The 26,079-nt window shown below is 39.6% G+C and overlaps 1 protein-coding gene across 1 annotated transcript in view; it reads left to right on the top strand.

Moving 5' to 3' along the window:
- The first annotated feature begins 819 nt into the window (after window positions 1-819).
- The window catches only part of GMPR (guanosine monophosphate reductase), a 32,594-nt gene continuing 7,334 nt past the window's right edge, over window positions 820-26,079 (top strand). The window contains exons 1-6 of the mRNA XM_089516786.1: window positions 820-910; window positions 7,601-7,720; window positions 9,498-9,581; window positions 12,866-13,039; window positions 20,087-20,168; window positions 24,573-24,679. Of these exons, the coding sequence (XP_089372912.1) occupies window positions 824-910; window positions 7,601-7,720; window positions 9,498-9,581; window positions 12,866-13,039; window positions 20,087-20,168; window positions 24,573-24,679 (654 nt within the window). The 5' untranslated portion in view covers window positions 820-823. The remainder of the gene's footprint in view (window positions 911-7,600; window positions 7,721-9,497; window positions 9,582-12,865; window positions 13,040-20,086; window positions 20,169-24,572; window positions 24,680-26,079) is intronic.

The following is a 26,079-nucleotide window of genomic DNA, read 5'->3' as shown; positions in this document are numbered from 1 at the left end:
GTTTGCATTTAGTAGTGTCCTTCACTCTTCTTGAAGGTCCTCCATTTTGAGGTACTTTGCCCTCCTTTGCAGGGCAGGTCCTCCATTTCCACCTTCTGTCCAGGAGGGATTCCCAAACGTCCTCCATTTTGAGCATGACTAAGCAGCACACATTTAAACTGATGAGGAGTGTTTTTGTTTGGTCATGTCCTCCACTTTTCTTGGAAGGCCCTCCATTATTTTGAGGTACTTTGCCCTCCTTTCCAGTTTTAACACTTGGTCACCCTTTCCTTTTCCAGCCAGGGCACGTCCTCAACTCCCAAAGGCCCTCCATTTTGGGCATGACTAAGCAGCGTGAATTTACATTGACAGAGGAGTGTTTTTGTTTGGTCATGTCCTTCACTATCACTACTGTTTCTGAAGGCCCTCCATTTTGAGGCGAGGCCATGGGGCCACCCTTCTTCTTCTTCTTCTTCCTCCCCTCCTTCTTCCCTCAGCGCTGCGGCGGTCTTTCTCTCTCCTCCTCAGCTGCAATGCCGTAGTCACTGGCGGAGGAGGAGGAGGAGGAGGAGGCGGAGAAGGGGACAGCCGTCCAGGCAAGCTCCCTCCCGGCCAAGAGAGGAAACCTGAGGCCGGGGAAGAGGAGGAGGAGGAGAGCCGGCCGCCCCTTCCCTAATAAAGCCCCGGGGCTTGGCCTCTTGCTCCCGGCCCTATAAAGACCCAAGGCTCCATTGCTCCTCTTTGGCCTCTGAGAACAAGGACGTTTGGGAAAGAGACAACGAAGAAGAGCCTTCCTCCTTCCTTTAATCGGGCGAAGAAGAGGAGGAGGAGGAGGAGGAGGAGGATGCCCCGAGTAGACGCAGACCTCAAGCTGGACTTTAAGGATGTCCTGCTCAGACCTAAACGGAGCAGCCTCAAAAGCAGAGCCGAGGTGGGTGGGTGGGTGGCTGGGGGCATTCCCTTCCTTTCCCTCCTCCTCCATTTTATGTCTCGCCTCTCTTATTATTCCAAGCTTTATTGGCATCTAGGTTGCATGCATCCACACTGGAGAAATAACCCGGTTTGGGACCGCTTTAACTCATTCTGTCTCTTTGCTATGGAATTCTGGGAGTTGGCCCACAACAAACTCCCAACTCCCAGAATTCCATAGCCCTGAGCCAGACAGCAAGTTAAATTGGTGCCAAACCGGGTTATTTCTCCAGTGTGGATGCAGCCTAACGCACCCCCCCGTCCTTCCCGCTTTTTGCCTTCTCCGCCTTTTAATCCTCGCAGGGAAATGTAGTTTGTTGCAAGGAAAAGGGTGCATTGGGATTGCATCCTGTGGAGTTCTGGGAAATATAATGGAAAAGGTGAATTGGGTGGCATGCTATGGAATTCTGGGAAATGTAATGGAAAAAATACCTTGGCTTGCTTGCTATGAATTCTGGGAAATTAGTTTGTTGCAAGGAAAAGTGTGCCTTGGGTTGCATGCTATGGAATTATGGGAAATACAAAGGAAAAGGGGCCTTGAGTTGCATGCTATGGAATTATGGGAAATGTAGTTTGCTGCAAGGAAAAGGGTGCCTTGGATTGCATGCTAGGAAATTTAATCGAAAAGGTGCCTTGGGATTGCATATAATGGGATACTGGGAAATATAATGGGAAAGGTGCCTTGGGGTTGCATCCCGACTGGTGAAATAACCCTGTTTGACAGCGCTTTTTAACTGGCGTGGCTCCATGCTATGGAATTCTGGGAAATGTGGCTTATTGCGAGCTCTGCCTTGCTGTGTTCCACTCTGGTGCTGCAACAAAGGTACATTTCCCAGAATTCCATAGCATGGAGCCACACCAGTTAAAAAGCGCTGTCAAACCAAATTATTTCACCAGTGCAGGCGCAACCCAAGGGGACCTTTTCCCTGCATAACCCCCTGAAACCCGGAGGCTGTTTTTTCTTCTCCCTTTCCTCTCACCAAATTTGATTTTAATTCAGGGAATTTCTTGTAGATTTTGCAAAGGAGCCAGAATGGCGGCCGGTCGGGAAGAGGAAGGTGACCCAAAAGTGTTGTGTGTCAGATATGGCTAAACTCTTTGACACTCGTGACACTTGACACAAGGTTTTTGCAGAGTTGGGGAGTCAAGTTACAAGTTGCAGGCCGGCTGTTTTGTTGTTGGTTTGTGTGTGTGGCTGTTAGGGGAGGTCATATTAGAGGTAATGTTTCCTGTGAGGGAAAGGCAGGTCAACTCTCCTCCTGAATAAAATAAATGCAACACAAAGAGGGAGGATAATGGGGACACTTCTATGAACCTCCAGAAAGATATTTGGGTTTTTCAAAACATCTTTTTGTAGGTGATTCCCAAACTCTGGCTTTCCAGGTGCTTTTTGGACTCAGACTATTGGCCAAGGTGGTGGAGGCTTCTGGGTGCTGAAGTCCAAAATATAATACAATTACGGGAAACAATTTCACACGTCACACAAAACCCACCATTTAAGTGGTCACAAAGAAGTACCAGAGTTTGGATGTGGTCCTAAACCAGTGATTCCCAAACGTTGGTCCTCCAGTCATTTTGGACTTCAACTCTCAGAACTCCCAGCCAGCTTGGCCAACAGTTAAGGAATGATGGGGGCTGCAGTCCAAAACACCTGGAGGACACACTTCAGAAGGTATAGATCTATGGAGTTTATCCCGTGAATATCCCGAAAAAATTGCGTAATTACACGAAACAATTTCACACGACATTTCACAAAACCCACCATTAAAGTGGTCACAAAGAAGTATTAACACGCATCTTTTTACTTTTGGGATTTCAGCGACAATGCATTTCTGATATCACTTTATTTGTGCAATTACGTGTGATAATCATTTACACAATTACTCGCCATTTTCGCTTTATTTGCGTGATGCTTTAAATGCACTTTAATGTCTCTTTAATGCTGAAATTAGCCCCAGTGTGTTTTTAAGTTTTGTAAGAAATTTAGCCTTCTCTGTCAGAGAGCTCTGGTGTCACAACAAACTACAATTCCCAGGATTCCCTAGCTCTGAACCAGGACAGTTAAAACGGTCTCAAAGTGAGTCATGCCTTCTCATGATGTGGCCAAAATACAACAGCCTCAGTTTCGTCACCTTGACTTCCAGGGAGAGTTCTGGTTTGATCTGTTCAGGGATCCATTTGTTTGTCTTTTTTGGCTGTCTACGCTATCCTTATCACTCTTTTCCAGCACCATATCTCAAATTAGCTGATTTTCTTCTTATCCGCTTTCTTCACTGTCCAGCTCTCACATCCATACATGGTGATGGGGCTTGGATGATTCTGATTTTAGTACTCAGTTATATATCTTTACTCTTTAGGATCTTTTCTAGTCCTTTCGTCGATACCTTTCCCATTCCTAGGCCTCTTATTTCTTGGCAGCAGTCACCATTCTGGCCAATATTTGATCCTAGGTAGAGGAACCAACTAATTCAATTTCTTCATTGTCTAGAATACAGATTGAGTCTATGTATTCCTTCTGTGGTCATTATTTTTGTTTTCTTTATGTTCAGCATTAAGCCTGCCTTTGCGCTTTTATCTTTCACCATCACTATTAATTGTTCCAAGTCTGTGATGTTTTCTGCTAGTATTATGGTGTTGTCTGCATATCAAGATTGTTGACATTCCTTCCTCCTATCTTCCCTCCTCCTTCTTCTAAGTCTAAACCTCCTATCTGTATGATGTTTTCGTCATGAAAGTTGAATAAGGAGGATGATAGAATGCATCTTTGTCTGACTCCTTTGCCAGTTGGGAACCAATCTGGGCTTAACTAGCAGCCTTTATTTCTACTAAATGTATTTTCAAGTGAAGACTGCAGGTTTATCTCTCTGTAATTGGTATAATACTGTTAGAAGAGTCTCTGTACAGTACTGTGGGCAGATTGTAGCTATTAATGCAAGAGGGTTATCTTGACTTGTGGGATGACCTACCTGTCACCTTGAGAACAACATTCCAGTGACAAAGGGCTCTCAAGTATTGTGGTGCCTTTTTAAAATTGTGTATTGTATGGGCCCAAGAAGATGTAAAATTAGTCAAAATAGTTTTTACTCATTGATAAATTTGCTTTTATTTTAAACCTAGTCTTGAACACTTTTGAGCACAATTTACATAGGTTAATATTAAGTTAATCCACTTTAACATTTATGTTAAATTTGCTTTAAGTACAGGCAGAAGATCGTCTGAGCAGGTGGGAAATACACCATCATACAATAGCAGGAAAACCTGTTTGTCCACCATGAGCTGTTGAGCTTTTGGTAAATTTGATCTTTATTTGTCCGCTTCAATGTGGCCTCAATGGAGGGATTGTGTGGCTCTCCAGATGTTGTATAACTGTAATTGCCAGCAGACCTAGCAGCACAGTCAGTGGTGAGGCATGTTCAGCAGTGTCCAGAGGACTATATGATTCCCACCCCTTGCTATTCTTATATGCCTTGTTTACTCTTACTTATGGCGTGCCTAGTCAACCTTACCACAGCTTTCTTGGCAAGATTTATTCCAAGGAGGTTTGTCATTGCCTTGTTCTAAGGTTGAAAGAGTGTGACTTGCCCAAAGTTACCCAGTGAGTATCCATGCCTGAGATTCTGGTCTGCCAGAATCCTAGCCCAAATCACTACTCTAAGCCTCCCTTAAGGTTTGTCCATCCACATCTGAAATTGTAATATGAAGAGGACTTGGATTGGATGCAGCTTTCAGCAAAATAATAGCAAATACTCATGACAAACATGGTCCTCCAGATATTGTTGGATTGCAGCTCCAAGCATTCCTCACTATTACCTATGTTTGCTAGAGTTGCTAAAACTGCAATCCAGCTACATCTGGAGGACTCCATGTACTGCCTTTGTTCTCATTGGCCAGAATAATATTTCTTATCATTGGCCCAACATTCCTTACTATTGGCTGTGCCAGCTAGCAGTCCTGGGATCTGGAATCCAACAGCATTTAGAGAGACATATAATTCCTATCTCTGGTATAATGGATGGAGTGGCCGCGAAATGCAAGTAAGGATTCCATCCATATATATTTAGTTGAGACTCCCACTGAACCTCTCAGGATTTAGTTCCAAGCAAGTTATAACAGGGATGAGAAGACTATCCCATCTAATGTTGCTGTATTCCAGCTCCTATTGCCCCCAGCAGACATATCAACCAGTTGGGAATGATGGGAGATTTGCCCCCACATCAAGGCAATTGCAAGTCCCACATCCTTAATATATAGAATTGGTCTGTATGTTGTGATTATGACTGACTTTAAATTCTCTTTTCCTGTTACATTCTCTTCTGGTGCAAAGGATCCCCCTCCCCCAAAAGGGACATCTTGTTGTCTAGTTTGGCAGTTCTACCTATAGTTATATACAGCTTATTTTTACAAAACATCTCATGATGTTAGTTGAATGAATGTAGGAGAATCATGGTCAGACAAGACCTAGGTAATACAAATAACTCATGGGTATGCTGTTTCTCTGGGGGAAATGAAACCAGCTATTGGTTATTTGTGTGCATTAATATATGTGAGATCCATCTCCTCCTAATCGAGCCCAGGGTTCGATTTCCAGCTTGGCCATGAAACCCACTGGGTAATCTTGGGTAAGTTGCACTCTCTCAGCCTCAGGGGAAGGTGATGGCAAACCTCCTCTGAATAAATCTTGCCAAGAAAACCTCATGATAGGTTTGCCTGAAGTCAGAAATAACTTGAAGGCACGCAACAACAATATATAACCAGAGTCAGTAATGCCAAATTAGGCAGATTTAGTTGCAGGCAGGTTTGTCTTTTGGATGTATGGAATTAGATTGGGGCTAGCAGTTATAATATTACATTTGAAAGGGACTAGTGACTATGGTGTGAAACAGATGGCCAAAAGGGCTGCATTGGACTGCGTTGGGGGCGTGGTGTGAAGATGATGCATGCCCTGAACGCGACTGGAATCTGCCCCAAAGCTGCTCCAAGGCAAAAGAACCAGGTCAAAAAGGAGCAGACAAAACCCGCTCCTTTTGCCAGCCCAGTTCAAAACCATGGCGGCAGCCTGGATCAGGGTTGGGCACATGTGGTCATCATGGCCCCAGTGTGAACAGTGCCAATGCAGCCCTGCCATGGTTTTTTTTTTTTTTTTTTTTTTTTTTTTTTTTTTTTTTTTTGGCCTGTCTGTTTGAGACCCAAGTGATAGGGGTTTTTGAGTGCCATAGAAAAGGACTCTAGGAAGTTTTATTTAAAACTTTCTTTGAAGATTGAGTTGGAAAGATGACGCTGGTTGCTCCCAAATGGAAAGTCACTGGATAATGGGCTTCCCTGTGATGAAGGAGGTCCAGAATTCTGTAATGGCATGTACTGGAAATAGTATTTGGAAAATTCATATTTTGCTTTTTGGTATGCTGATTGTAGAGATAGAAAACAATGATACAAAATACAGTAATAAAACAATTTCGAAACCAGTATGCAGAGTAACTACAGAGAAGCCAGTAAAATGAAATGTAACAAAACTGAGAATATTAAATAGGAAAAGTGTGTCTAAATAAGTATTTAAAGCCTGATTAAAATCACCAAAATCCCTGATCTGATGGATTTTAGTAGCATCTGGTTCCATAATCAGGGAATTGCCCAGGAAATTGATCAATGAGAGATCAAGAGCTGAATCTTAATAACTACATACAAGAAAAGATGCTTTCTCAAATTCTGTAGAATCAGAGTTGGAAGGGACCGCAAGGGCCAGATTGTAAGGGACTAAACCTAAGATAATTCTTAGCGAATTTATCCTGAAAGCAAATAAGTAATCAGTATGGTTTATATAAAATTAGTGTAATAATTCCCAATAGCAATTAACCTGGTTGGTACATTATACATAAGCTGCAGCTTCTCCTTTTCCTGGACATGTCCCACATTTCAACCTTCAGGAGGAATTTCAAAATGTACTCCGTTTTGAGCATGAATAGGAAGCATGAATTTGCATTTATATGAGTGTTTTTAGCTTTTCTTTGGTTATGTCCTCCATTTTTCTGGAATGGTCTCCATCTTACAGTGCCTTGTCCTCCTTTACAGTTAGGGCATCTGATTACTCTGCTTCTGATCAGCTTTAAAGAACAGTCTCATGTTAAGCACATGGCTATCCAGTTGGGGAGTTTTCAGGGCACATACCACATTAGAGAAGTCCCTTTCTTTCAGGAAAGAGTGTAGCTGGTGAAAAAGCCAAAACTGATGTGATTTGTTTTTTGGCCTTTGCCTCTAATTGATCTGAATCTAGAACCATTCCCAAAGTATAAACCTGCTATTTTTGTGAGAATGTAATTTCATTGGTAGCATTTGCTGAATAGTTGAGCCCAGACGATACACGCATGTTAAGAATTCCAAGCTCTTAATATGCTTTAAACCATTTATTGGAAAACAATATCAGCAAAGTGGTTGGTTAAAAAATATATGCTTCATTCCTGTAAGCGTGTACTATGGGACAAGCTGCAGAAACTAACAAAGGGAAACAACTGTTTATTAGAATTAACCTTCTTTTTGCTGTTCACATTTCCTATCTTATGCATCTAGTTTGTATTAGAGGGGGTTTTTTTGCCTTTGAATGCTGTTACAATAACTCTTATCCTTGCTGGTATTACTAATGCATTTGTTTTTTTTACAGGTTGACCTTATGCGTATCTTCACATTCCGTAACTCTAAGCAAACATACACTGGGATCCCCATTATTGTAGCAAATATGGACACTGTGGGCACTTTTGAAATGGCACAGGTTATGACTAAAGTAAGTACCTTTTAATTTTCTTTCACCTGCAATAAGTAAATAAAATAAATAAAATCCCACATCAAGGACATGCAGCATAATTTTATATTTATTGTCTTATGCCTCAGTTGCTACCATGTTGTTACAGAATTGTGATCTTGCACATTCAGATGCTCATTGTGCATTTATGTATGATGTGCAACCATGCAATCACTGCATACTGTGCAGTGATGCATAACAAGCAATGCACAACTATATACAGTGGTACCATATGTATTATGCTGATTTTATAAGCTTTAGCTGAATAGAGTAGTTACACAGCAGCCACACACACACACACACACACACACACACACACGTAAAATACAATTTTTTGCTCCCTAGTTCCTCTAATATAAAAACATACCCACGTGTGTGCGTGCGTGTGTGTGCATAGTGCTGTTGGCAAGGTCACTTACCTGATCTGTTTTGTTTATTTTAGACATTTCTATCACTGCAATTTTTTGTGAGCAGATTTTGGAATTCAGAAGTGTTATTCAGCTTTCCTAAATGACGTTAAATTCAGTGGTGCTTGTTGTTTATGTTGTTGAAACGCCACTTGGTTGAGCCAGTTTTTCTTATCTTTTCTTCTCACACCATTATGAGTGCTCTGTCCCTGGCTTCTAAATAGCCAGTGCCTTCCTGAAACTTCATGAAAACATGTTCTCATGTTCCAGGAAGATAGGTGTGGCTCAGGCTAGCTGAGATGCATCTGAAGCCTGTCACTCACTCATTGTACACCAGAGTTTTTGTCTGTTATCTTATTCAGTCCTGCAGTATTTTTTCAAGGCTTTATTTTTCATAGGTAGGCATAGCTTGGTTTCTTTGAGGTATGGTCTGGCCAGCAATATGATTTGGCAGGCAAGCCTGGATTTTTGTCTCTTTCCCTCAGTCAGGCACCACTGTCTTTTTCTTACTAATGTCTGACGATGGATGGGGCCTAGCCTAGCTCTTACCTGGGACCAATACATTATTATATAACTGCATTTACTCTGTAGACACAAATAGGACATTTAAAAAAAATCTATTGTTGTACCCATGCTATTATGCCACCATCCTCAACCCATTTTCCCCCTGAAGTATACTCTTGCTGTTAGAGTTGTGGAGAAGCATAGCCTCATTCCCATGTCCTATATGGTTCAGTGACATGATTTAGAGACATATATGAAGTAGTTCATGTACAATTTTACAGAATTCATTATTTTGGAAAGTCTCTTGTTTAGCAGTTTCATTGCAGAATCTTGCAAGTGTGGAACGGTGGAAACTACTGTTTTTTTGTTTGTTTGTTTGTTCATTGCTTTAGGAACCCTTGAGTACTAGGAGGTGATGTAGAAATACCTTAAATAAATAAAAACAATAAAACAAGAAATAGGAAACTGACCTCAAGCCTGCATTTGGGCAAAGATTTTCCACACTCCCTCATATATATGTGACAATAGAAATCTGCAGGAATGCTATTTCTGCAGGCAGAAGTGAGAAGGTTATTTTTAAGAAGAATGAAATCATCCAAAACTGAGCAATGGTAGAATGATGATAGGGCAGTCAAAACAGCATTTTGCCACTGCTCTTTATGGATGATGATTCACTTTTCTTAAAAGTAACTTTTCAAATGCTGAGTTCCTTCCCCTCCAAATGTTCTTGAGTCATATACCACTATTGTTATGTTGAACTGCAGCCATGGATGTGTGTGTGTGTGTTGCCTTATCAAATGGCATAATGATATTAATGTATTGCTTCCTTTTTTTCTTCTTCTTCCTAGTATGCAATGTTCACAGCAATACACAAACATTACTCTCTAGAACAGTGGAAGTTGTTTGCAAGCAATCACCCAGAATGCCTAGAGGTATATTTTCATGTAGTTAATTATTTATAGTTACTATGTTTCTTGGAATTTGGGTGTGGGGGGGTTCAAACATATAACATGGGAAACCTGTAGACCTGTATTGGTTCTTAGAGAGTCCTGTATTTGTTCCAAGTGAGTATTTTGTAAGGGAAAAATGTGTTCGGGAAGAATTTTTTGAGAGGTCGAGAAGAAAAAACCCTAAAAATTTGTCCAGTAAACGGGAACATACTTGCCATAAAGCAGTTATAATAAATCCTAGTGTTGTTAGAATAGATGAGAATGACGCTGTATCTACACTGCAGAATTAACATAGTTTGACTCCACTTTAAATACCATGACTCAATACTATGAAATCCGGGATTTGTAGTTTTGGGAGATATTTAGCTTTCTCTGTCAGAGAGCTTTGGTGCTACTAGAAATTCCAGGATCCTATAGGATGGAGCCAAGACAGTTAAACTGGTCCACATTAATTCTGCAGTGTGGTAGCATCCTGAAAACAAATAAACATTTGTAGATGTCCAGGTACTAGAACAATGCAAACCTGAACTCTCACTAGAAACCACAACAGCTAATCATAAGTGATCCTACTATGGACACGTAATAAGATGACATGTTGTTGTTGTGTGCTTTCAAATTGTTTCCAACCTATGGAGAACCTTAGGTGAACCTATCATGCGTTTTTCTTGGGAAGAATTGGGTTTGCCCCACTCAGCTGTAGAAATCCACCTTGGGCAAGTGACACTCTCGCAGCCTCAGACGAAAGCAAAGTACAGTAAAGGAGATGATGTGACTCAGTAGAAAAGACACTATTCAGTAAAGTAGAAGGCAACCAGAAAAGAAAAAGAGCATATTACAGATGGATGGGTGCAATCAAGGAAGCCATATCTCTTTATTTGCAAAACCTAAGCAAGGTTGTTCATAACAGGATCTTTTGGAGGTCTTTCATTCATAGGGTCACCGTGTGATGAACCTGATTTGATGTTCAATAAAAACAACAATGCAATACAGATACAGTCAAAATACCAGTGATGCAGATCCCTGTAGGTCATTAATACTTATGATTAGGTAAATTAACATAAAATTAGGTAGTAATTATGATAGAATGTTGTCACTTTTGGTTTCTTGCATTTCAAAAGTACTTTTTAAAGTATTTTTCATAAAGTATCAGTAGTGAACCCTCCAGAGCCAGCATAGTAGTTGGGGTATGACTCTGGAGACCAGGTTTTGAATCCTCGCTTGGTCATAGACAAGTCACTGGGTGACATTGGGCAAGTCACACTCTCTCAGCCTTAGAGGAAGGCCATGGCAAAAATCCCTCTGTAAATTCTGTAACTTCTGTGACAGCCAGAATCATCTGCTTGCATTCCTCCTGCCCTAAGGAGTTGATTATTCCTCAGATTTTTTTCCTGCAATGCATTAATGCCATGTTGAAATTATGATACAATATCTGAATGCAAAGAATGACAAAGAAATGTTTACCCTACTTGATATGCATACTCTTTGTTCAGCATAATCCAGCAAAAATGAGACCAAAAAAAAAAAAAAAAAAAAAAAAAAAGCCTAGACTACAAATGCAACAAAATGAGATGGTAGATGTACTAACAGATTTCAGGGTGCACATGGGGTGCACATTCACCATTTTTTAAAAGCTTGTACAGAATTCCCTGTCAGCATGTACACACACAAGCAGCACATCAGGGAGAAGTTCTTATGCCACTTTCCTTTTCCACTGATTTTCTATTTCCATTGTGCTGTCCCCCCCCCCCCCCCCAAGAAACGCAGGGATTTCAAAACAGGTTCTGCTACCTGAGCTTTGAAATGACCAAGTCAGCTTTGACCAGTTCAATACTTAATATAATCCTATGCATGTATGGAGTTGTACTATTAAAATAGGGGCATGTCCAGACTGACTGAAAAGTCCTAGATTTTGCTTCTATACTTTCAGATTTTTTACTGGATTAAATATAAACCAATCTGGGAAGCTGATAGAAAAAAAATCTCTGTACCCAGAGCTGATAGAAAATAATCTGGGTTAAGCAAAACATGTGTGTATCTCAAAAATAAAATTGGAAAGAACAGGAACAAAATATGGGATTTTCTGTCTTCTGTCTGGATGCACCCATATCAGTATTAAAAAGGGGGCAAAAATGAGACTAGCATTAAAAAGCAAAATAGAACTGAAGAAGACCACAATATAAATATTTATAAATAAATACACATAAACACATGATTTCAACATGCCATGTCTGCAGATTCATATTGTGCTGTTATTCTATGCATGTGTACTCAAAAAGTAAGTTTTGCTGTGTTCAGATGATCTTATTCCCTAATTAATGTGTGTAGGACTATAGCCTTAATAAATAAGTGATTCATGAATGAAATATGAAAGAAAATTTTGTAAAACATTTAAGTCATCTGAATAACTAGGCAACTGAGGAAAAAGTGCGTATTGCATTGAAGAAATAAAGGAAACTGAATTGACAAAAATGAACACAATTTTTTTTCTTTTCTAGGTACAGAATATGAATATATCTTGAAAAGAATGACAAAAATTTTATTTAAGTAAAAATGGAAATGCTCCAGTGATCAAACAGGAGATAATGGGCTAAAACTATAGTGTTGCTGGTACATGTTATGACCCCATTCTCATTCCTCTGCAGTTCTGTGAGCTGCCTGAAAACTGGTGCATAGTTTTTTTAGTGTGATCAGAGGGTTGGAGTTCTAAGGTTGCCCCCTACAATCCCCTACAATAGACTATCCTTTTCTGCTAGAAGGCATCCATCATCAATGCATTATGCACCATCCAAACCAAAGCAGGGAAACAGGAGAAAAAAGCTGAACAAATGGTTTGGGTATGTGACAGAAAGAAGTGGGAATTTTGTCTTGGAAACATGCTTGAAAATAATCTGCTGAAGTCCTAAATGGTTGACATAATAAGCATTTTTGAAGAACAGATAAATAAAATATATTGATAGACCTACTAAACTTCTGTGCTCCAGTGACAACAATATTATGAATGTATTAATGGGCAGCATAGTTAGGAAGGGAGAATTCCTTTTGCCCCTCAAGTGGCAGATCCATATACCAGCTACAGATTTCCAGATCTTTAGACGTTTGGGTTTGTGTTATAAGGTGAGATTTGAAAATCTTCTTTTCTTGCCCCTTCTTTCTTTCTTTTGAGGTATTATAAGATTTGATTTAGTCACAGCAAGTTTCTTCTGCAGAAAACATTATTGACCTCATTTTTATGAAATCTGCTGATTATTCTCATCTTCTCTTTCCAGCATGTAGCAGTGAGCTCAGGCAGTGGAATTGCTGACTTCGAGAGGCTGACAAATATAGTAGAGGCCATTCCACTTATCAAATACATTTGCCTTGATGTGGCCAATGGTTATTCAGAACACTTTGTGGAATTTGTGAAAGCTGTCCATGCCAGATTTCCCAAGCACACCATCATGGTAGGTATGACAAGGAAAGCTGTGACATCGTAGATAGATTAGCATGTATTTGGCAAAAAAAAAATTATTGACAGGTGTTTTCATGCCATGCATATTCTGTAATTCCATTTCCTTTTGTTAATATCATTAATTGTTACAGGTTGAGCAAGCCTTATCTGGAATTCCAATATCCAAAATACTCCAAAATCCAAAATTGTCTTCATAAGTGGCTGAGATAGTGGCATCTCTGCTTTCTGTTGATTCAGTGTATACAAACTTTTTTCTTGTACAGAATAATTAAAAATATTATCTATAAAAATACCTTAAAGTTATGTGTATAAGGTGTAGATGAAACATAAATGCATTTCATGTTTAGAATGAGCCCCATCTCCAAGACATCTCATTATGTATATGCAAATATTCCAAAATCTGAAAAAATCCAAAGTCCAAAACACTTCTGATCCCAAGCATTTTGGATAAGGGAGACACAACCTGTACTGCCTTCTGCCTGTTTTACAGACAGGTTGCCAAGATAAGGTGATAGTAGTAATGATTTAGTAAGGGGACTTCAGTGGAAATTAGTTTGTTGCTCACTGCTAGGAGTATGTGTCCTCGGTGAAGAAAGTTAAATCCTGAAATTTGAATAGACTTTGAAGACTGTGAAGGGAAAAATTATATCTCTACTGACTGGTGTCAGTGAGTGTAGGCAGCAACATTGTTGTGATTCTCACTCTGTGAAAGGCCACTTCCTAGACTATTGAAACTGGTTATTCTTAAACATACCCTTTGTTGAATTGAAAAGCACTGATAAAGCTGAGACTGAAAATAATTCTGAAGTTTAGTAAGAGGAGCTATTGAAGGGGAAGTACCATATTAAATGCCAAACAGAGTAGGATGACTGGCAGTTTTGTTTTGACACTCAATTTGGTTTTAGTGGCAGAAAAAACTCAAATTCTTTCATAAATTTATGAAGAAATTCAAAAATTTTGAATTGTTCCTATCAAAAATGACTCAGACAAAATTCATAACAAAACTGATTGTGTTGGCAGAGTAGGTATACGTTTTTTCTGGTATGGAGAAGATCCTGTTGAACCTGCTTGCTGTATAGCTGTTCAAAATGAGAAATCTGGCACAGAAAATAAGAGTAAGCAACCCTAATTCAGTAGCATAAAAATTGCTGAATAAAGAAGGTTTCTAAGCCAGGCTTTTAAGCGAAGCACTCAAAGCAATCTGCCTAGATGGGCAAATATGTCTGTTTTACTTTCTCACACATTTAATATTTTAAAATCTCAAGTTTTTTTCAGTTGGATTTATGAAGAAATGTGCAGATCTTACACAGTTTTTACCAGAAACATACTAAATGAAATTCTTAGCTGTTTGCATTGGCCAGCTCCAACAGGTACAGCTTTTTCCAATATGGAAAGGGTTTTGTGGCGGGGAAAAAGTGGCAACTGTAATTCAGTACCACAAACATGGCTGAATAAATAAAAATTCCAACAAAGACTTCAAAGAGTTAGGCCTTAAGTGGGCAACTTTTGTGTCAAGATGTTTTGGACTTGAATTCCCATTAGCCCTAGTTAGCCTAGCCCATGGTGAGGGATGATGGCTGTGACTATCATTGCAGGAAGCACATGCATTCAAAATCCTCTGCCTGAATATGAGTTTAAACCTCATCCCAATTTTTAAAAACTCTAGCTGTTTCTCTTGATAGTTTTGAGAGTTATTTTTTTAAATTCTTATTAAAAACAAACAAGACACAAATTCTCCCTATTCCCTAATCCTAAGTGTACAACCAGTGATACATCCAAGACAAACTAATGTCTGCATTATATTTTAAGGTGATAGTAATAATGATTTAGTAAAGGGATTTCAGTGAAAATTAGTTTGTTGCTCATTACTAGGAGTATGTGTCCTCAGTGAAGGAAGTTAAATGCTGAAATTTGACTAGACTTTGAAAAATGTGTAGGGAAAAATTATATCCTTCATGGGAAAAATTAGATCCTTCATATGGAAAAATTACATCCTTCATGTTACATCTTCTGGGGTTTGCCTTGGCTCTTACGTAGGATGAATGGATTCAGGGCTTGGAGTTAATAAGTTTAGACTTTTACTTGGCTTATATGCAGGTGTCAGATACAGAGGAGATGGGGAGGAGATTTTTCTTTTCTTTTGATCTGCCAAATGGGAAGAGAGAGGAGAAAAAAGAAAGGCTTAGAGTAGGAATGGGAAACTATGCAGGGAGGCAATTTTGGCCTTCATGCCCACCATGAGCTGCTTGGTGTATACTGGCATACTGGAAGGGATGTGACATCACTTTTGGGTTACATTTTTGGCTAACTGGGAGTTGGGAAGTACAGAGACAAACAGTTGCATCTATATATAGGGGGAATGTCACAGTTTTTTTTAAAAATGGGAGTCATGAAATTGAGCCTGGGGACACACATAGCCACTGGGCACTCTTTCTCCACCACAGGTTTAGTACTTTGTCAGCTTCTATCTCTTGGTTTCCAAAACTGGCTTTTATTTCTGTAGTCAACAGAAACTGCTACCTGATCTGAACCCTTAGGCAACAGTTTGCTTCTTTGGATCATATAACATGTTCACGAGAACTGAAAAAAGACACCCTCACTACTTCATACCACAGCACATTGCTCCTAGATTGAGGAGTTCAAAGTCCTGAAGCTAGGAATCACATAATCAGAACGATCATATATAGCTGGAAACCTTTTCTAGTAGAGAAAATTAAAAAAAAATTGAAGTATTGTAGTTGAATAATGCAGGAGTTTACCAGTTGATGCCCAAATTATGGATAGTCTTGAGGGAAATAATTTTTCCTGCCTCTCACATAATCTAAGATCATTAAGAGAATGGAAAAAAGAGAGACCATTGCCCCTTTAAAGATTTTGAGAAACCTGGTGGGTAGAGGAGGGGAGAGTCAGAAGGACAGTTTTATTGAGATACTGATGGCATTATTCAGGCATTTAAAAACAAGTTGCCTTAAAGGTTCCATTAAAAAAAAAAGCAGTCAAAGGCCCCAGTTTGGAACATGTTCCTGATCTGTGTTAGGACTATGTGTCATTTACATGACAAAGCCCATCTGAGCTTGTTTTTGTCCTCAAAAGTGCTGTTTGCAGTAAACAGAAGACTCCAGTCAAGCTTGGGAGTACATTTGACATCACACACTGTGTGGTTGCTTATTCTTCCACATAAAGGAAGCCATCTTAAGTGTGTTTATTTCTTTAAAAATCAACATTGGGATTTAGAATTAGTTGTGGTAATACAACTGTTAATCAGTGCTAAAAACATGATTTCTGCAAATGACCTTCTTGCAAGAACAGAATTATGTAGGAGCTGCAAACACTCATAAATCAAGGTTCACTTTATTCTCTTTTTTAAAAATCCAAATTTACATGTTCTTTCCACTTTCCTTGAACAACAGAACGACTCCGTGGACTTGGTGCAGATTTAATATATCTTAGATGGCAATATCCCATCCTTTTTGTTATAAAAATAGTATTTGAGGCTCACAAGAAGCTTGTTGGCTAAAAATTCCATATTGAAGAGAATGCTGAAAAGCATGTTAAAAGCAGAAAACAGTAAGGAGACATGTTTCACATGCTCTGAGATGGTAAACTGTTTATTTATTTTGTTATAAAGGCCCAACATGTTTTGAGGTCAGTGAGAAAAGGCATTTTTCAGGGGCCTTCAACAGAAATCACTGCAGTTGAGAACACCCTTCGAAACACAAGACCAAGCACATTTAAGTGAAAACCAATGGGATTGATCTTACATAATTCTGTGCTGGATAATAGCTGTAGCAAAGAGATAGGAAACTGCAGAGGGTCTGTATCAGGACCCATAGGCAACCTTCCCCTTACTCAATTAAGATCTCTGAAAGTTAACAGAAAAGCCTTTTTATTGAAAGATAAGAGAGGTCCCTCTATTATGATTCTTAGACAGGACTGAAGATTGAATACACATATATCAAATGAGAACAATAGCAAATCCCAACTCCACCCCCCCCCCCCCAATAAAAAAGTAGTTGTCAAGTTTGCTCTCTACCCCCCAAATTTGGTGGGCAAACAATTTCTCAAATTTGTAATACACACACAGTTCTCCAAACAATTATCTCTTGTCAAATGTTTTCCTTTGGTTCCCAGAGATTCTGAGTCTCATAGAGTTCACTATTATCCTTAGCAGTTAATGACTTTCAGATGCTTTGGTAAAGATAAACATTCCTCTCCCAGGCTGTTACCAACTCAGTTAACACACCAACTCACTATGCATCTGGTTTAACTCAAATGTTTAACAGATTTAAAACTTTTCCCAAACATAGTCTAACATATACAAATCATACATTTCTTATCTATCCATAAAATCCATATTACACTATAAAAACATTTCAGTTATATGTCTTCTATATCTTCTATTAACTTTATTCTTAATCAAACTTACAACAACTTATAAAATCTTAGCCTCTCACTGATTTCTTTAATTCTCTGTATAGACAATCATGATCTTATTTACTTTAATACCTAGGAATTTATTGCATCCTGTTTAAAGTGCCTTATCCCCAATTTTTAAAAATGGATCTTATTGCATTCACCCATGGCCAGGCAAATGCAACCCATATACAGCCCGGATGCCAGCTAGGCTTATTCTGTGGCTTTTCAAGGATGGGAAAATCCTGTCTTGAAAAGCTGCAGAATAAACCTGCTTGGCATCTGGGCTTATTCCAGCCACAGGTGAATGCAATAAGATCCGTTTTTAAAAATAAACACACTTCTATCCCATCGAGGATAAGATACTTTAAACAGAATGCAATAATCTCCCTAGCAAAACAAGTCTTCATTATCAGTCAAACAGGAATGTACAATATTTCCAAACAGAGCATTCTCATATACAACTTAACATCATAGCAAAATGAACTTATATAAATAGGATCATAGAGTTGGAAGAGACCAGAAGGGCCATGCAGTCCAACCCCTTGCCATGCAGAAATATACAATTAAATATTTATAACCAAACATAAAATAATATGGATAAATATTAAAAGGTAAAAGTAGTCCCTTGACATGAATGTCTAGTCATAACCGACTGTAGGAGGTGGTGCTCATCTCCTTTACTAAGCTGAAGAGCCTGTGTTGTCCGAAGATAACTCCAGTGGTAATGTGGCCAACATGACTGCACCAAACATAAGAGTAAGAAAATCCAAAAGCATATTAACTTCCTTTATATAACTGCCCCCCCAACAATCCCTATAAAGACCCACTATCCCCTTAATAGCTAATACACTCCCATAACTGCAAATCCCATAACACAAAACTTGGAGCTCTGTTCTTAATTAACTACTACAATCGGACCTTGTTATCTGCTAGGGTTTGGTTCCGGGATCCCCTGTGGACAACAAAATCCGTGGATGCAAAAGTCCCATTCAATATAATGGCAGAGCAAAATGGTGTCCCTTATATAAAATGGAAAATCAAGGTTTGCCATTTGGAATGTATACTTTCTTGGAATATTTTCAAGCCTGGATGATTGAATGCTGGATAAAAATATCTGTGTATAAGGAGGGGACACCGTATATAACATAATTTTTATAACACATTAAACTTAAGCATAACAGTCAGAAGCAGGATTGATCCAATCCTGACAGTGTGTTGGGCTACATTCGCCCCATTTCCTAACTCTTCTTGAGTTGTACCCACCTTTTTGACAAATTGGGTGTGACCAGAAGTTTTACCTAAAATTACCTTTTTGGGACCAGAATAAAGTACAATTGGCCCTTTGTATGAACAGATGCTTTATCCATGGATTCACCCATCTATGGCTTGAAAATATTTTTTAAAATATAATTTCCAACGAGCTAGCCTTGATTTTGCCATTTTATATAAAGGACGTCATTTTACTATGCCGCTGTATTTCATGGGACTTAAGAGCTCAACTGATTTGGGTATCCACAAGGGGTCCTGGAACCAAACCCCAGTAGATACCAAGGGCCCACTCATAGTGTTTAATAGCAAAATCATATCCCTGGAGATGCGATCTTCCATTTATTCCTGATGTTTTTTATGATGGGGTTTCTGGAATGAGGATGATGGTAGACTGCATAGTTCCCATTCTTGCCGAGTTACTAGTGACTTACTGGGAGTTTTGGAACAAAATGTGTATCTTTCACACCCAAGCGTAGCTTTGCAGTCCTTGCATGACATTGGATCTAATTCTGTGAAAAACTGTAAAATTTTGAAACAGTTGGCCTTCATTACTTTGAGCTTGGTAGAATTTGTTTTTACTTTTGAGTTCTTAATCGGGATTGTTTAGCACAGCTTCAAACTACTCCCAGCTAGGCCAAATAATAGTTTTGGTAACAAAAATGTCATGAAAATATTCTTTGCATTCCTTGAACCATTAAAACAAACACTGGCTTGAATAGCAAAAAGGCTTCAAGTTTGTGCATGTGTGTGTTGCTTGTGTTCTCCCCTCCTTGCAGAGGGTGGACATCATAATGGCTAAATTACTTTGGACATGATCACATTAAATAAAGATACTGCATTGTAATCTAACTATTATTTAATGTTTTTCAGCCAAGAAATTCTTCCTCTCATATTTCTTATCCTTTTTATTTTGTCTCAAATATGCTGTAATGAGCTGTATTTTTCATTTCTCATTACATGACAGAAATATTGCATATTTCACATGTTTTATGAATTCTTGTTTCTTACATATTTTATTTTATTTTATCTACCTGTCACATTCTTGGTCTAGTTTTTAACATTCTGTGATAAATCCATATGTGTCCATGTTCCCCTATTTTTCATACTTTCTTGTTCTGTGCCTATCACTGGGTTTTCTTGGTAAGATTTGATCAGAGGGAGTTCGGCATTGCCTTCCTCTGAGGCTGAGAAAGTGTGACTTGCCCAAGATCATCCAGTCGATTTTCATGGCTGAACAGGGACTTGGACCGTGGGCTCCCAGAGTCCTAGTCCAACACTTAAGCCAGTAGTAGAAGTCCACACATTTCAGGATTCCATTTATTTCTCACTGGTGATTTTCTTTCCTGTGTTTCAGGCAGGTAATGTGGTAACAGGAGAAATGGTGGAAGAACTACTACTGGCTGGAGCAGACATTATCAAAGTGGGAATTGGGCCAGGTAAGCTGTTCTGGAGCATATAACCCTTATATGTATATGATTGTGTTTTTATGTCAACATTTGTAACAATGTACACACACACAAATCCTCCAGTCACACTAGGTGTTTAGTGAGTATTGAGATTAGACAGGGAAAACATATATGTAAGCATCATATACCATGAGGTTGCTGCAGTCTGACATCATATTTTATAATCACATTGCTGCTTTCTACATTCAGATATGGGTAACAGATTTTCTGTACTTGGAAAAAGATGGGAGAATCAGTAGAAGAAGTGGAAGCTCTTACAGTAGTCAGAGATTCAACCAGGATGGTAGCATGATAAAAGCCTCAGCTGAAAAATAGTTTTAGAATTACTCTTTTACACACACACTCCAAATGTATTTCCATTTTTAGGCTAAAAGTAGTAAGCTTGTCCATACCATTCCATACTGCCCAAAGATCTCACTGTGATAAGTCAGAGTAACTAATCTTTTTTTTTTTTTTTTTTGGTTACCTAGAAACAGCTTCAGCCAAGCAAAAAGAAAACAAAACAACAAAAACCACACCCCAAAAAACCAAGCATGAAGTTATTGTGCAGTCTTAGGTTTATGTAGGCTTAATATTTCTAGTGCATCACTATAATTAAGAGATCAAGTAGGCTGAAGGACTGGGTGCTTGTTCACTCTCACTTACCTTTTTATACAGTCTGCCCTTCTTATACAGGGATTTTTTATAAACGGATTCAAGCACCCATGGTTTGAAAATGTTCAAAAAAAGTATAAATTTCAAATATCAAACCTTGATTTTCTATTTTTTAGAAGGGACACCATTTTGCTATGTCATTATATTTAATGGGACTTGAGCATCCACAGATTTTGTTATCCACGGAGGATCTTGGCACCAAACTGTAACTAAGGCCCGGTATACACCGCCAGGAAGCAGTGTCCTGGCACCGATAGTAGGGTTCGGGAGTATGCACCAACCACATGCTTCTGGGAGCGTGCATGTGCGGGCGGCACCACTATTGCAAGGCACCGCCTACACGGGGGGCGTCTTGATGATGTATGGGCGTCTTAGCGCCCACACGTCTATTCCAGGAACCGGCATTGTAAGGGCTGTGATGCAATTCTTACAACATCACAAAAGAAATTGCTCTAGGCAGCTCCATTTTTGCTGCGCAGCTGTGCCTCACCATTTGGTTGACATGACAATGCAACGCAGCAAAAGGGGCGGCGTTTTCCCACCCATCTGTACTGCCTCATGTTTTGTTAAAAGGGATGTTAAGTACAATTAACTTAGGTTCCCTTGCAACCTGGATGTGCTATCCCTGGTTTTCGATGCTTGTAAGAGAAGCATTAGCCACAGATAGTGCTGGAAGAAAGGTGGGATGTAAATGAAATAAATGTTCAACCATGGTAAAGGATGGCAGATGGATTTGTACAGGAGAAGAAACTTTCAATCCTACTAGTGGCTTATGAAGATGTAATCTTATGGCTATGTAAGGGTTTATTTGGGTAGTTGCAGAGGTCTTAATTCTCTACCAACATTATGCAGTGGCTCTGCTCCCCACCCACCGCAAAAATAATCCTAACTTTTACCTGCTGCAACCCTCATTCCCATCATGACCATTTATTGTCCAGTGTGGGGCAGTAGGGGAGGATCCAGCTATGTTCCTATAGTTGAATATATAGTAATGTTATCATCATCTGGGAACTTTAGAGGTCCCCTGGGAGATGCAAAGAATGTCTTAGTGCTATGTGTCTACCTACAGCAGTGGTTCCCAACCTTCCTAATGCCATGACCCTTTAATACAGTTCCTCATGTTGTGGTGACCCAAACCCATGAAATTATTTTTGTTGTTACTTCATAACTGTAATTAAATAGGTGTTTTCCAGTGGTCTTAGACGACCCCCATGAAAGGGTCATTCGACCACCAAAGGGGTCCCGACCCACAGGTTGGGAACCACTGACCTACAGGAACATAGTTTGATGTTTCTCCTCCACTGCTGCCCGCCTCCTCTCCCCACCATGTCCAAGGAGACTGAACCAAGTAAAAGATGGGTTTGGAAGGTGGATGGGCAAGAGGTTGTGACATAATTCCACCTGGCAGAACTTTCCACTGTATCTTGGCCCTCATTATATTCCTCTTATTTCTTAAACACTGAGGAATGTAAAGCATTCACAGAGGTCTCTGCAGCAGTTTACTTAGCAAACTAAGGGCCCAAACAGGCCAAAATAAATCTGCTTCAGGTCACTTTGGAGGTATGCTATTTAAATGCTGCATGCGTCCTAAGAGTCCGGAAGCCACACCAAAGCCATGCTCCAGTCCTAGGAACTGGAGCGCAACTTTGTTGCAGCTTCTGGCCTCCTAAGATGCGTGTGTAATTTAAACAACATACCTCCAAAGTGACCCAAAGCAGCTTTATTTTGGCCTGTCTGTTCAGGCCCTTAGTCAAATATGCAAAGCTCAGTTCTGGGCCCGGTACTCAACATGGTTACCTGTGACTAAGCTAAAGAGGTAGAAAGAATCCTGATGACATTTTTGATTGACACAAAACCAGGAGTGTGCCTCAAGTCAGGAATAAAATTCAAAAGAAATTTGGTAGAGAGAGCTACCAGGTTGAAACAACCAACAAAGACATTTAAAAGAGAGAAATATAAAATTTTCTATTTAGACAACAAAAACAAAACATAAGATCAAATACAGAAACATAGAATGGGCATTGATCTTGGGATTGCAAGGAAGGTGCAAAGCTGCAGAAAAAGTTGATGCAGTTTTAGGCTGAGTTAACAGAATCAGAATATCTTAAGTTATAAGAAGTAATAATTGCACTTTATTTCACACTTGCCAGACCTCATCTAGAATACTGTGCCCAGTTGTAGACACTGCCTTTTAAGAATGCAGATAAATTACTTCAGTTTCAGAGAAAAGCAGTAAAGAAATGCTTAGCTTTCTGTCGATTTATTTTATTTTCATATTTTTTAAAATCATTTTTGCCTGATAAAGAAGCCAGTGAGTTTCAAAAGATAGTGTGATGACTTTTGCCTCTGTTGGTTGGCTTAATAAAGGAGTCATCACAATCTGCATGAGAGGGTATCGTAGAGTTTTAATTATCACCTTAAAAAAATTTGGCAGAAAGTTTTTTTTTATTTGTAGTTGTTAACTTTTCTCTACATAGTCACCATCCAGATTACACATTTTCCCAGCGTTTCTTGACCCTCTGAATACTGCTGTTGTAGAAGTCTGCAGATTGCACCTTAAACCACTTTTCCACTTCATGAATGACATCATTTGTGTTGTCAAATCGGCGACCCTGCAGCGGATTTTTCATTTCTGGAAACAAGAAAAAATCACTTGGTGCAAGGTCAGGAGAATAAGCAGGATGCTGCAAAATCTCAAAGCAACATGCCCTTGTTTTGTTAACTGCAGTTTGAGATGAGTGAGCTGGTGCATTGTCAGCTAGGAGACAAATACCATGGCATTGCTTTTTCAAAGCATCTCGCAACTTGTCCAGAAGATTGCTGTAGTATGTGCCAGTGATGGTTTGTCCCTTTGCAAGATAATCTGTGAGAATGACTCCATGACAGTCCCAACAAAACAAGAGCATGACCTTCCCTGCTGACCTTTGCACTTGCCTTTTTGGACGGGAGGAGAATTGGCATGCTTTCACTCCATGCTCATGGTTTTGGTGTCTTGACCATACTGATAGATCCAAGATTCATCCATGGCTACCAGATAACCAAAAAAATCCTCTTCATCCTGTTCCAACAGTGTCAACATCTGTCTTGAAAGGTCACACTGTATTTGTTTCTGGAAACGGATTAGCAAACATGGAACCCAGTGTGCAGACACTTAGACATGTGCAGTTCATCATGAATAATTTTCCACATACTACCATAACTGAGACCAGTTTCATTCATGGTCATTTGGATGGTTGCTCATCTGTCTTCTAGGATTATGATAAACACTCCACTTTCTTCACTGTGGCCACATTGTACTTCAATGATGGTTTTCCAGGTCTTGGCTCGTCTGTGAGGGACATGTGACCAATTTGGAAATTCCTTTTCCACCACACAGTAATGTCATAAGATGGGCAGTCTTTTCCATAAACCACCATCATTTCCTCATGAATTTGCCAGGCACTATTACCCTTCAAATGCAGGAACTTTATCATGCTGTGAGCCTCAATCTTCTCCATCTTACACTTTAGTCACTTCTGGCACAACCTGTAACAAAAATAAAGGACACAATGAATTGATTTTCACTTAGGGATCAATGATGACATTGATAAAATTTCATCCATAATAATTTCTGGGTGATAATTATTACTTTACAATACCCCCTCATACTTTGAATTTTATGTTACACAGCCGTCCTTGCATCCTTTTCAGTGTTCTTTTTTTGTTTGTTTTCAATGCTAGGATCTGTGTGTACCACTCGGATAAAAACTGGTGTGGGCTATCCACAGCTAAGCGCGGTGATTGAATGTGCAGATTCTGCCCATGGACTGAATGGGCATATTATCTCAGTAAGTAGGATCTGCTTCAAATCTCTTAAATCAATCAGGGGTACAGAATAAAAATGATAACTAGTAGAAGGCAAAGAAAATCTTTTTGAGATCAATTCTGCATTTTGTTTGAAAGACTACAGGAGATTTTGTAAGAGCTGAATCAGAAACTTGCATAAGGCTGAATTGGGCCTGACAAAGAAGGCAGGTTAGGCAAAGTGAAACCATTGTCCTCTGGCAACAAAGAGGCCTGTGACCTCACTAGAATGGAGACATATTGGATTGCAAAAAAGGAGTCCCTGTTGAGATGCAAATGGACTTTAAATTTCCTGAACTTAAAAAAAACAAAACCCTTCCAGACAGTTTTTGTAGCTCCCATACTAACGTTTTTCTGGTCCTCTGCCAAAGGATGAATTAAATTATGCAGAAGCCTCCCGTAGCAGAAATTCACCTTTTAAATAAATCACACCTTCACAATTTAAATTAAAAAAAAACAACAACTGTTTTTCAAAATCAGAAGTGGATTTCTGGCCACTTCCAGATTTGGCACATGCAACTCCTGAAGGCACCCAGTAGCAGAAAACTGGTCCCTGGTCCTGCCACAGTTGCTCATTCTGATCTACAGGAAACTGCATGGAGCATGGAATGCTGGCATCCAATAGTTCATCCCCTGTTTATACTGAGAGTGTCACCAGAATAGTCTTCAGAATGCATTACAATAGTTGAGCTTGAATCCCAGTACATTAACACAATATTTTGTTGTATGTAACCCACACAAATGAAATGAAGTGGCAATGAAAGGAGGGTAGATCTCTTCTTTACATTGGTAAATCAATGATGTTGGGATAGACAAAAGAAACAGAACCTCTTCATGACCAAAACCTTTTTGTGTTGTCAGTGATTAAGATCCAGAGAGTCGTCTGCTAAGAGGTTTCTGCTTGGGAAAGAAATGAGGTACAGTCTCTCTCTTGACATAACATAAGTAGGGTACCATGCTAATTTAAGCAAGGAGACTAGAAGGTTTACTATCCTAGGAGGATTAATTAGAGAAGGGATGAAGAACCTGTAGCTTTCCATGTCCAGCCACTACAGTAGTGATCTGGGATATTTATTTCCAACTTATGGCAACCCTAAGGTGAACCTGTCACTGGAATTTTGGTGGTTGTTTTTTTGTTTGGCAAGATTTGTTCAGAGGGAGTTTGCCACTGCCTTCCTCTGAGGCTGAGGAGAGCATGGGGCTTGTGCAAGGTCAACCAGTGGGCTTCCATGGCCAAGTGAGAATTTGAATCCTGGTCTCCAGAGTCCCAGTGCAATGCTTAAACTACAGTGGAACCTCGCCATACGTGGGCGTGCCATACGCGGCCTTGAGCATAGGTGCTGAAGCCGCAGCGCGCACGCGGGGCGGAAGGGGCGGCGCGTCC

Source organism: Sceloporus occidentalis, unplaced genomic scaffold, assembly GCF_023333645.1.
Source record: "Sceloporus occidentalis isolate IW3139 unplaced genomic scaffold, rSceOcc1.0.p SCAF_3, whole genome shotgun sequence".
Classification (NCBI taxonomy): Eukaryota; Metazoa; Chordata; class Lepidosauria; order Squamata; family Phrynosomatidae; genus Sceloporus; species Sceloporus occidentalis.
The sequence above is the reverse complement of the archived record's forward strand: the minus strand, read 5'-3'. Positions and strand labels throughout refer to the sequence as shown.